Source organism: Lagenorhynchus albirostris, chromosome 9, assembly GCF_949774975.1.
Source record: "Lagenorhynchus albirostris chromosome 9, mLagAlb1.1, whole genome shotgun sequence".
Taxonomy (NCBI): Eukaryota; Metazoa; Chordata; class Mammalia; order Artiodactyla; family Delphinidae; genus Lagenorhynchus; species Lagenorhynchus albirostris.
Genome location: NC_083103.1, coordinates 98452754 through 98465653, shown reverse-complemented (window position 1 = coordinate 98465653; position 12900 = coordinate 98452754). Strand labels below are relative to the sequence as shown.

The 12900-nt window shown below is 42.8% G+C and overlaps 1 protein-coding gene across 2 annotated transcripts in view; it reads right to left on the bottom strand.

Moving 5' to 3' along the window:
• Nucleotides 1-8290: 8290 nt before the first annotated feature.
• The window catches only part of UBASH3B (ubiquitin associated and SH3 domain containing B), a 138717-nt gene continuing 134107 nt past the window's right edge, over nucleotides 8291-12900 (bottom strand). For both annotated transcript variants that reach the window (XM_060160634.1, XM_060160635.1), the window contains exons 13-14: nucleotides 12760-12869; nucleotides 8291-11559 (exon numbers count right to left, since the gene is read on the bottom strand). In XM_060160634.1, the coding sequence (XP_060016617.1) occupies nucleotides 11422-11559; nucleotides 12760-12869 (248 nt within the window). In that variant the 3' untranslated portion in view covers nucleotides 8291-11421. The remainder of the gene's footprint in view (nucleotides 11560-12759; nucleotides 12870-12900) is intronic.

The following is a 12900-nucleotide window of genomic DNA, read 5'->3' as shown; positions in this document are numbered from 1 at the left end:
ATATTAGTGTATATATGTGTATATGTCTATCCCAGTCTCCCAATTCATCCCCCTTGTTTATTTTTGCCTTTATTGCCATTACTCTAAGAGATGGATCCAAAAAATATAGCTGTGATTATGTCAAAGAGTGTTTTGCCTATGTTTTCCTCTAAGATTTTTATAGTATCTGGTCTTACATTTAGGTATTTAACCCATTTTGAGTTGATTTTTGTATATGGTATTAGAGAATGTTCTAGTTTCATTCTTTTACATGTGGCTGTCCAGTTTTCCCAGCACCACTTACTGAAGAGACTGCTTTTTCTCCATTGTATATTCTTGCCTTCTTTGTCATAGATTAATTGACCATAAGTGTGTAGGTTTATTTCTGGGCTTCCTATCCTGTTTCATTGATCCATGCATCTGTTTTTGTGCCAGTACCATACTGTTTTGATTACTATAGCTTTGTTGTTTAGTCTGAAGATCATAGTTATTTTAAAAAATAGCTTTATTTAGATATAATTGACATAATGAATTGTCCATATTTAACATGTACAATTTGATAAATGTTGATATATTTATACACCCATAAAATCATCATTACAATCAAAATGGTGAACTATCCATTGCCGCCTAAAGTTTCTTCCTGCCTACTGTAATCCTCTCCTTCCCTCTTTACCTTCCCTCCTCAGGCAACCACTGATCTACTTTCTGTCACTGTTCTTCCATTTGGCATGATTATTTTGAGGTTCATCTCAAAATAATTTGTCGAGGGTTTATTCCTTTCTATGGCTGGGTAGTAGCACATGATATGAATTTACCACAGTTTGTCTGCCCATTCACCTGTAGATGGACTTCTGGTTGTTTACCATAGGATAGGGTTAAATAATTGTTTATTAAATTGAATCAGCTGTAGCAAAACTTTAAATAAGGGGAACCTGGTGTGTTTCCACATCTGCTTTTTGTGATAATCTCCTAATTCAGAGAAAAAGCTCAAGGTTAGCAAGAGATGTTAAAGTAAATGCCGGTCCTTAGTTGGCACCTGGAGTGTACACTCAGGTGTGATACTCAGATCCTCCGTCCATCCCCCAGAGGCTGGGAGGCTGGGATGTGTCAGCTGGCTCCTTCTCTGAGAATTGCCTTCAGTGGGGAGAATCATTTTGCCCAAGTCACACCTCCTCCATGGGGCCCCTCCATGGGCCCCATTGAGAGGGGCTGAAAGGTCCTGTGCCCTTGCCTCCAGGTGGAGCAGCTCTAAAGGGAAATGGTCCAGCTTCAGAGCTCCCCTTGGGATCAGGATTAGCTGAGACCTTTGTTGCCACAGCACCCCATTTCAGCAACTCTCTCCGCCCCATCTTGCTTCCTTCACAAGTGTTGTCCTGAGAGTGTGGCTATAAACTCCCGCACACAAGTCTCCATCTCAGCATCTGTTTTCCAGGGAAACTGACCCACAACAGCACCTGAGATAGGTTGTCAAATGAGTGAGTGAATGAAAGAATGAATGAATTCTCCATCTGAGATAGAAACACCGCTCTTTTTCTCTGAGCCTAGAAGGATACTTGTCTTACAATTTTTTTCAGAGCATTAAAGATCTTACCTTATTATTATTATTATTATTTATTTATTTATTTTTGGCTGTGTTGGGTCTTCGTTTCTGTGCGAGGGCTTTCTCCAGTTGTGGCGAGCGGGGGCCACTCTTCATCGCGGTGCACAGGCCTCTCACTGTCACGGCCTCTCCTGTTGTGGAGCACAGGCTCCAGACGTGCAAGCTCAGTAGTTGTGGCTCACGGGCCTAGTTGCTCCGCGGCATGTGGGATCTTCCCAGACCAGGGCTCGAACCCGTGTCTCCTGCATTGGCAGGCAGACTCCCAACCACTGCGCCACCAGGGAAGCCCAGATCTTACCTTAAATTGCCCTCTGGGAGATGATGAGTATATCTTATTCACCCATGGATGTGCTATCAACTGGTTGCCAACCTTGAGAAATGTCACAGTAGTCCACTGGGCTCAGAAAGGACAAATGGTCCGTGGGGGAAATGCTGCAAGGCAGGCTCTGAGTGACATGCCCTTGTGGTTTTCATGGTCCTTCCCCCTCTCAACACCCCCACTTCAGCCTGCAGCCCACAGGGGGCTCAGCAGGGGAAGGGAGCAGTTTGTGCCTGCTTAGCAAGTGGAGGAAAAAGGTGAGGTCAGAGCATAGCGGTCAAGGAGTGACCTTCTACCTATTTTCTCATGGAAAAGTGTCTGCTGACCACATTGTATGTGGGAGGTCTCATAGCTGATAGCCCATTTGTCACTTTGATCTGGGTTTCATGAAATCCCCATGGTATGTTTTTGTACTCATAGGAGGTAGCATTTGATGGGGTCGTGGTGTTGGGACAGATTTGAGAGAAATAAACATCATCACCCTGATCAACCTAGGTTGTCAGGAAGAAAAAAAATTCTGAAAAGGAGACTTATCAAGTAGGTGAAAGATGGACTCTTTTAAGGGTCAGAAAGGATAGGGGATTTCCCCATGCAGAAAGAAGCCCCTGGGGTTTTTGTTGCAATGACAAGAGGGGCCTAAACTTTCTTCTTGACCTTTCATGGCTCCTGTGAAGAATCTGTGACCTTTCCCAAAGCCAGGGCCAGAGGTGGCCTGGCCTGCATTTCCCAGCAGATGCAGGATGCCCAGTTCACACCTTGTCGGGATTCTCTGAGCACTGTTGTCGACTTACACAGAGTGGTTGGGGAGTTTGCAAACCAGAGCAGCAGCCTCTGTAACTAGTTATTGATTGAGAAAAGGGCTTCCTAGGAGCAGCAGAGCTTAGCGGGATGAATAAGGGGTGGTGGGGCAGACATACCCGGACTTGTCCACTGGGCCCTGTCACTAGCAGACCTGTCGTCTTGAGAAGAATACTTGTCTCTTGGTATCAGTGTCCTCATCTGTAAAATGGGAAGGATAATGACAGCATAAGGTGACTGGGAGGTATGAATCAAACACATTATCCATCGTGCCCAGCACGGCGGCACATCCAAGATCCTCCGTAAATCTGCAGACCTCAGGGAGCTGGGCTGCATCTTGTCCCCACAGGAACCACAGCAGGTGAGACGTTCCTGGAAAACGAAAGGGCCAGCTCAGCTTTTGTTCTTAAGGCTTCTGCCTACAACCTAATCAAATGGATCATTCTGAAAACAGAACTCAAGTAAGAGCTGATTTCAGAAGGAAATTGTGGTTTGGGGGAAGGTACCGCAGAAAAGCGATCTCCAGCTTCACATCTTAGCTCACAGATCTCCCAGGACAAGTGACTTCCCTTGGTGTCTTCATGTGCAAATGAGGGGGTTGGATGAGAGCAATTGTTTTCCAACTGTGTTCTGAAGAACCCATGTATCCCCCAGGTGCCTCAGGGTTCTTCAGTATTTTCCTTAAAATTTCTTTCAAAAATATTTCAAACTGTTTGTCCAGGCTCTGGAACCAGGCTGACATGGCTGGGATCTTAGCTCCAACAAATCCAGCCATGTGACTTTGGGCAGGTTGTAGAATCTAAGACTCAGCTTCCTCTTTTGTAAATTGGGAATAATAATAGTATCTTTAAAATAGGGTTGTTGAGAAGATTAAAGAGGTTTACGAGATAAGCCCTCACTAAATGCTGGCTGTCATTTTGCCACCTACTGGACATTACCAGCCTCTTCATTTGTTATACAGTAGGAATGGTTTCTGTGCTGGACTCTGGGCTTAGAACAAAATCCAAATGCTTCACCGTGGTCCACAACAGAGGCCGGCAAACTTTTTTGGTAAAGCGCCAGGAAGTAAATATTTCAGGCTTTGAGGGTCTCGTGTCCTCTTGTACTCACCTCTGCCCTTGTATCCAGGAAGCAGCTATAAGCAATATGTCAATGAATGAGCATGGCCATGTGCCAATAAACTTTATTATAATTATAAAACTAAACGTAAAAAAACAAAAAAAACTTTATTATAGAGACTGGAATTTGGATTTCCTATAATTATTGAGTTGTGTCCTGACATAATATTCTTTTTTTTAAAATTGAAGTATAGCTGATTTACAGTGCTGTGACAAGCTCTGCTGTACAGCACAGTGACTCAGTTTTCCACATATAGACACATTCTTTTTTTAACACTCTTTTCCATTATGGTTTATCCCAGGAGACTGGATAGAGTTCCCTGTGCTATACAGTAGGACCTTATTGTTTATCCATTCTAAATGTAATAGTTTGCATCTACCAACCCCAAATTCCCAGTCCATCCCTCTCCCTCCCTTCCTCTCCCTTGGCAACCACAAGTCTGACCTCTATGTCTGTGAGTCTGTTTCTGTTTTGTAGATAGGTTCGTTTGTGCCGTATTTTAGATTCCATATATGTGATACCATATGGTGTTTGTCTTTCTCTTTCTGAGTGACGTCACTTAGTATGATAATCTCTAGTTGCGTCCATGTTGCTGCAAGTGGCAATATTTTGTTTATTTATGGCTGAGTAGTGTTCCATTGTATATAGATATGTACACCACATCTTCTTTATCCACTCATCTGTCGATGGACATTTAGGTTGTTTCCATGTTTTGGCTATTGTGAATAGTGCTAATATGAACATAGGGGTGCTTGTATCTTTTTGCACAATATCCTTTTGATATTTTTCGACCATTTAAAATTGTAAAAACGTCCTTAGCTTGTGGGCTGGACAAACACAGGGCTGTAGGCCAGATTCTGCAGAGCCCTGGTGTACAGGGCCCCGTGTTTCTGGGTCTGCCTTCCTCTCCTGACTCATTTCCCCCCACTTCCTGCCATGCTCATGAAGGTTTAGCCCGCTGACCCCCTTTGTTCTAACCCTTAGCTCCTTCCCACGTGGGGGCTTTTGCACTCATTCTGTCTCCCCAGGAGCCTCCTCATTTAGCTCTTCACCACAACCAGTTTCTACTCAAGCCTCCACTGCTGGCTTCATTGCCACTGCTCAGGTACACCAAAGCTGGCCATCCCACCTCAAGTAGCATCCCCCGCCCTGCATCCCTTCCAAATGTACTATCATATAACCCATTTTCCTCCAAACAACATGGATCAACACCTGTAATTATTTTGTTTACTTGTGGATTCATTGTCTATCTCCAAAATTCATGAAAGCAGGAACCTTGTTTTTTTTTTTGCGGTACGCGGGCCTCTCACCGTTTTGGCCTCCCCCGTTGCGGAGCACAGGCTCCGGACGCGCAGGTCCAGCGGCCATGGCTCACAGGCCCAGCCGCTCCACAGCATGTGGGATCTTCCCGGACCGGGGCACGAACCCGTGTCCCCTGCATCGGCAGGCGGACTCCCAACCACTGCGCCACCAGGGAAGCCCCGGGACCTTGCTTTTTGATTTGCCGCTGTACCTCCACCTGCCACCTGCTAGGAACGTAGCATTCAATCAGTGTTGTAGAATGAAGGACCACCTTAGGATCTTAGTATCTTAATTTCTCTCATACGAGTTAATAATACCTGATCTCCTTACCTTGAAAAATTGTTTTGAGGATCAAATGAGAATGTGCTTTTAAAACTATAAACAATTATACTTGGGGAAGGTCGTAAAATCATTAGGGCAGCCTCTTAGACAAATCACAGAAGTCAACAAACACCCCAACTTTTACCATTCTCCTCTTACTACAGAAGCTAAATTATGGGGCAGATAGTAAAGTGACACCAGTATGAATGAGGCTGTTTTATTCCTTGTCCCTGATATTCCCCATAGACAAGAGGAATGGCTAGGTGAGTGATTTTATCTTGGCCTTAGCAAAAGCCATTTAGTTATCAGCATGTAGTATCTTTTTATTATTAGCATGTAGTATTAGGTATTTTATATTATCCTATTTGATGCTCATAAGCATGCTATAAAAAATCATTATGCACCCATTTTTCCAGGTGAAATGAGTTTAAGGGATCTAGGAAGTAGCTGAGCCAGGATCAGAACATGGCTCTATCTGACTCTGGAATTAGGGGTTCCTCTCTGGTACAATATCAAGTTCCTCTTCAGTGATACAAAGACTTTCTGAATTGTCCCATCAATACAATGACAACCAGCAAGCCACATAAACCTTGGCATCCTTTCATGGTCAGGAGCAAGCCATCTGGGTTTTACATGTTTATTTTGGGCAAAATGACGCATTCTCTTTCTTTCGAAGGAAAACTGCTTTTTGGTCCTCAAACAACTTTTCAAAAAAAAAAAAACCAAACATTTTTGCTTATTTAAGCTTAAACAGATCCAAAGCACAATGATTCGTTTTCTTTGGATGTGCAGGCAGCCTGTACGTATATCACAAAAGGGCAAAATGAGCTTGGGAAACTGTCAAGCACAGAACAGCTGAGAACCAGCCACAAGGCTAACCACAGCTTGGTCTTTTGTCAGATCTGAGCATTAGCTGTTAAGTTTCCTCAGTAAGTAAACCCTGCAAGGGTAGTAGCCAGTTGTGCCAATGAAAATGTGTGTTCATGTTCTCGGTATACATTTGCATACACGGCTTATTTTAAAACATATTAGCTTAACATATCATTACTTCAGAAATGGGGTCTATGGCTTTTAGTAGTGTGGAACCCAGTTTGAACTGGAATTGTCCTCTCTCTGACCCAAATTCTTTCTCTATGCATCATTCGTGGTACACCTCCTCCGGGTGGGTAGTGGTGAGGGATGAAGCCTCGCACGTGGGGCAGAGGAAGCGTTTTGGAGCTCGCTCTTTCATTCCTGGGTGGGTTTTCACCTCTCCAGCCAGGATGGCTCAGAGAGATGCCCAACCAGAAGGGAGCAGAGGCCCACGGTGCTGCCGGAGCCTCCTCTCATTTCCTTGAGCAGCAAGTGCCCCTCTGAGGGAAGGATCCCACTCTTAATGGACATTTATGAAATAATAATGACCACAGCAACGTCTGAGGACATGATAGGAGTCGAGACCACTCAGTGTCATATGAGATCGCTCTGGATCGACTGAGGACACAGTTTCTCTTTATTAAATCATCTAGGAACCACTTAAATGGAGCTGCTCATGGAATGGAATGAATTACAATGCCAGAGCTGTATGGAGAAGAGCACGCAGCCAGGAAAAGCACAGATGCCACAGGTACTTTACAAGGAAGTTGGCGACACAATTAGGTGTGGTTTCCTCTTTTATAATTACAAACCCTTTTCACCAAATAAATATGCCTGAATCACATAGAAAAATGATACATAGCCTTATAAATGAGAAAGAAACCAATACACCTCCCCAAACAGGTTTAAAATGGTCTATGTGTAACCAAAATGCTTCAGGATGGTGTTCCCAATCTTGCGTGGCAATCAAAGAACGAACCAGTACATATTTCCCATTATACATACATATGTATCCTGTACAGAGTCCAAGAATAGTTGAGCAGCTGCAAAAATTCCGATTTCTGTGTGAGTAATGGCAGCTAAATGGTGCGGTGTAAAACATTTGTAAGAACTGATGGTATATTAAGTTCTGACTATTCATCATCATAATTTGAAGCTTACACACACGGAACAAAATAGTCTATGTATTTAAAATCAAGTGATTTCCTCTGCATTTAGAGGCGACTTTTCCCCCTTCCCTTGAATTTCTGTTACAGCTAGTCACTTCCCTAGGAAAATTCAATATGTTGCGGTACGAAAGCAAAGCAAATCCAAAGTGAATCCTATGTTTAAACATGAAAAGCATCTGCCGTCACCTAACAAAATATCCCCCCATCACCTTAGTAAAGTGAATATTCACCCAAAATAGATATTAAGTCGCTCTTTTCCCTTCCCTCCTCCGCCCGATCTCATCCCTCATGGCGAGGCAGCAAGACTGGCGTCTCTGAGTTCTCACACGTGTGCAGGACTACAATTTAAATGCAAATAACCCTGCGCCTCATTATCTGAGAAGTTGGTGCAGACGGGCCAGTTGTGACTGTGCCTGCGAAAGTTAAAGGAGGCTCATCTGTATTCCAACACACGCGTGACTTAGAGTAAATTCAAAAGAGCAATTCATCACTGCTTTCAAATTAGACACCGGAGCGGCAGAGTGCCTAGGTTACGAGGAATACCTCCCTTACCACCCAGGGACGCCTTTCTACAAAGGCAACGAGATAGGAACCTCTCTGCAGTTCTTCAGTCAGTCCCCAGTGACACTAGGTAATTGAAATAAGAGACTTGATTTAATACGGACACAGCTAGTTGAGTGGAAAAGATACATTTATGGTAATGCTAAGCACAACTGAATGACAATCTATAGGCATTCCAAATTCCACTGACAGGAAAATGACCACAGCAGCCTAAAATGCAAGAAAAGGGTCAACAATGATTTACCAAACTGACATCACTCCAGAAGATATTTTTTATTTTTTATTATTTTCATTTTTTGCAAAATTGTCTTTCAAATATAAGGTTACTTTAAAAGAATTCTTTGGTTAAAGTATAATTAAAATAAAAACTAGAGACTCCCCCAAGCCTTTCAATACAGGGTGAAAAATACCCCCCTCTTTCAGCCATCAGATGGCCATTTAATCAGCCATTCAGATTCTATGAATCTAAATGTAATGGAAAACACTGTATTCTGAACTCCTTGCTGGGGTGAAGCAATAAGCTCCCAGCTACCATTGCAGTGATGGAGAGGGAGCCTGGGAAAATGAAACCCCCAGCTTGTGCATTAAAATGTGCCAATTATTCTAGTCCACAAAGGAATAGACGTGGCATTTTAAAATCACTGAAACCAAAGTCTATCTGTGAATAATACTGAGCCATTAGCGGGTTGACGTGGCACACTTGTGCAGGCAGCAGACTGTTTTGGACTTTCAATCCCAGATTAAATCCTTTAGTTAATTTTATCTCAGTTTATTTCAGATAACTTTCAACATTAAAAAAAAAAATTTCCTCTCTACAGGAAACCATTTGCTTCTTCCAATCTGGCATTTCCTTCCTTTCTCCCTTGCTTCCTTCCCCCTCTCCCTCCCTTCTACTTTCCTTCTTTCTCCTAGCCCCCCAAAACATTTAACAAGCAGCAGCCTCAGTTCAAAAGAAACCAGCCCGAACTTCGAGTTGTAATAGCAATTTAGAATCTTTAAATGGATATGAAATCATGTAATACAGTTGTCTCTTCCTTTTATTACACATAGATTCAACACAGTTTCCAAAGAATTTCTCAACTGGAGTCCAAGTTTAGTTTTTTAATTAGGTAAATGTGAAAAGAGAATTTCATGAGAATTCAGATCATTCAGGCCATTTTGATCAACAATCTGGATAAAGCAGAGGAATAAACTCTTTGACTCAAGGTTTTCCACCCTAAATTATTCAGAAGATTATTTCAGATCTTTGCCTTCCTTTGCTCACACAGATGATGGCCTAAGGCTTTGTCCCTATTGGACTAAGGACACTGGACCGTAGCCCAGCTAAACCAATCTATCAGGTCATCAAAGGCTTAAGATCATGGAGAAGGAGAGAGGGATAACCTGTTCTGAACTTTGTTCTATACAAGTACAGACCCTGTCCAGAACACACTGCTACAATTTTCAAGGAAATCGAATATGAGATGTTCGCGCATTATTCTGAGCATTGAAAGTCCATGAAAATTTGTGGAGAATCTAATAAGCATTATAGATCTGATTACAGTGGATTCACCTAATTACAGATAAAAGAATGACTGGCAGTGACACTGCACTGGCCATACTGTGACGTTTCTCTTAAAACCTTTAATATGAGTATTTCCCCCAGTTTAAGATGAAAACTTTTATATTAATCAATCATGTCAGCACAGAGTTATTTCTAGACCCAGAAGCTGGATCAGTGTTTGTGCAATGCTGGAAGAAATCAAGATTTGTTTCTTAAAATATAAAATTCATGACATATTTCTCTAAGTGACTTAAAAAAAAAACTCCACAATAATCCTCTTGCAGATTAACATACATAGCCAGCATCCTTTCACTTCCTCTTCTTTTCAAGGATCATCAAATTCTAGTTTCAAATAGGAGCATAGATTTATTTTTATATCCCATATGTTTTCTCCTTTGGGTTCTGAAGCTTGTTTAATGCTACAATGTATACTGATTTGTTTTACATGAATGTTCTCTTTAAATGGCTGAGATTTCATTTTGCACATATATTCTAGAGTGAACTATACCATGCCAGACCATTGTCTGCTGCCGTCAACAGTCAGCTAGTCACACAATTAACTAGACATTGATACCTGTTTTCGTTTGACTGTCATTTGTTTTTCTTTTAAATAAACTCCCTCTAAATTCAGGAAGCAAGGGTGACGAGATACCACAGGATGTGGCTCTCCCAACTTTCCTTAAGTAGCCCTACCTACCTCTTTTAAATTACCATAGCAAAACAAACAAACAAATAAAAACGACAGCACAAGCAGCAGTGCAGTCGTGACTGTCATCATTTAAGTTAGTTCCCTGACTTCATAATACATCTCTGGATGTAACGGATGCATTTGTGGGTGTTCTGTTATGGTTGACATGTACTGTAAGCGTACAATGACCTGACCCTTGGTATGGTTTGTAACGACGTCCATATTGCACAAGAATGAGCTTCTTGCTGACTCCAAGAATGTATTTCACATACATCTGAAAATGTCAACATCCTTAACCAGTTAACATGGTCTAGACTCTCGGGGCGAAGACGAGCGAATCACCGTGATTCAGAAGTCCTGTGGCTCGTTAGGCTGTGACACGAGGAACTCCTTTGATATATTTGGCAAGTTCGTTGCTCCTACAATTGAATACTTCACACGTTTATCTTATCTTCCTCCTGACTATCCAAAAGTGCTTTTGGAGAGTAAAAATGCTGTCTCCCCATTTCACAGATAGATAGAAGCAAGGGGGGTAGGACAGTAGCACAAAGCTGTAGTCAGCTTTTCTCTAGAGAAAATGTGATGTGGTGGTACCAAGGTGAAGGTTAGAGTCGTCCGGCAGATGGCCTGAGCCAGCAGCACTAGTGTGTGTGTGGGTCATACTGAGGGTAGAAATTGATGGGAGGCCGCATGTTTTCTAATCACCTTAAAAGAATTCTGCAGCTTGGTTTTAACTGGAACATGGAGTTAAAAAGAAAAGAAAAGCCCATCACTGGACTGGCAGCTTGGTGTCCCTCCAGCTGGATTCTCCTGCATCTTTCCTCAGAGTGGGCTGGCAGCTCTCTTTGGGAGGACCCAGGCTCCTTAGCACAGATGGAAGGGAAGAAACATCCTCTGCTGTAGCAGGTGCCCCTGTATAGGAAGACAATTCTTGAAAGCCTTGTTAGCGAGGCAAGAGTCCAGGGAGAATGAATTTTTTTTCCCTGAATCAAGTCTTTCTCTCCTTGACATGGTCTCATCCTAAGAACATTAAAGCCTGAAAGGAAATATGCTAAATTATTCTGAGCTGTCCACTTAGGATGTGGTGCAGCCTTTCCCACTGTTACTAAGTACACAAAAAGACACTCTCCCAAAGCCTTCCTCACGTCTTCTTGTCCGCTCGTGCGGTTATTCTTGCAGCAGGGTCTCTCTCCAGTTGAAGCCCCCAGTTGGTCCATGGGTAAGAGGGAGGATTGGTGGGTCTGTCAGTTGCCAGATTCCAGTTTCTCCTAATTCTTCACAGGAACAAAACCCCAAGTAGGGGATCTGAAGTAAGATAGTAAAGAAAGGGAAAACAGAAAACAGGTTGAGTGCTCTAACGTTTACCTAGACGAAGGAAAATTCAAAGGAATGAATAAGGGCTTTGTAGGCAAGCATCCCCTCCAAAATATTGAAAATGAAATGGATAGAACTGATAAATTAGAAGGAAGAGTATTTACAACACAAGAGGATTCTTCGGAAGGATTCATTACATGGTGAGCGCTTCTAGTGCAATTCTTTATACATAGTTTCTATATAGCACGGGAGGAAAAAAAGGAACTCATGTATAAAGCTAAGGTGCTAGGATTTCATTCCTGATTACAAGTCAAGCTGAAAACGCAGCTCAAACGTTTCTGAAATTATACTTGGACAATGGGAAAGATGAATCAAGTTTTAAGAATTTGTTTTATCCTGCTTTTTCTTGCATTTTTTGGCATGTGTGTCTAACACATTCAGAGCTGAAGCTGTGTGCCCTTCCTAACTTCAGTAGGCATGGCATTTCAAAACGTATTTGTGTGTGTGTCCAGAGTTGCATTTATGAACAAGACAAAAATCTCTGCCCTCAAGCAGCTTACAGACTAATGGGAAGGACAGACACGAAAGTAAGTTTTTAAAAAAATGAGAAGAGAGTTGCCCTCAAGTTTGAACTGGGTTCTCTGGGGATAGTTACGGGAAGCATATAACTCAGCCTGGAGGGAAGCGTATATGGGAGGGTGGCTGATGGGAAGACCTCGTCCACAGGCATGAGAAGGAAGAATCCAGATGTGTTGGTCAGCTTGGTGGGTTTTCTGTCTCGCTGCCTTGTTCCTGGGTTTGCCTTTCAGCCTCATCATTTTGAATCACTGCTTCCTTTGGCCTATCCGCCAGGACCTCTCTTCCAGCTGAGCTATCAGATGCTGTGTTTTGGCCCACAAACCTCCTCCGTATCCGTTCCATGGTCCCACAGGGAAATCCAGACAATTTGCTTATGATTCTTAGCTACTTCTTAAGTTTTAGCTCTTAGAAGCTAGAAGTAGCTCAAACACATCTTTTTTTCTTACCCAAGGCCTGATAAAGCGCCTTAAACAGAGCCCCATTCAATACATCTTGGTTGAATAAACCAATAAATGTACCTTCCCAGCTCCAAAGAACTTCGCTATCAGCCAGCACTGAACCATTCTGAAGCTCCGAGGCCCCACAGGCCCCTGAAATGCAAGCAGGAATTACCTTTCGGACCATTTGTACAAAGTCCTTGGAGTTCTGAGGTGACAGGCCCTGAAGCTGGCAGGTACACGCTTCAAGGGAAGATGCGTGGGCCACAATCAGGATGTTATTTCCTGGGGGCAAAAAAGCAAGGACTGAAAAGAC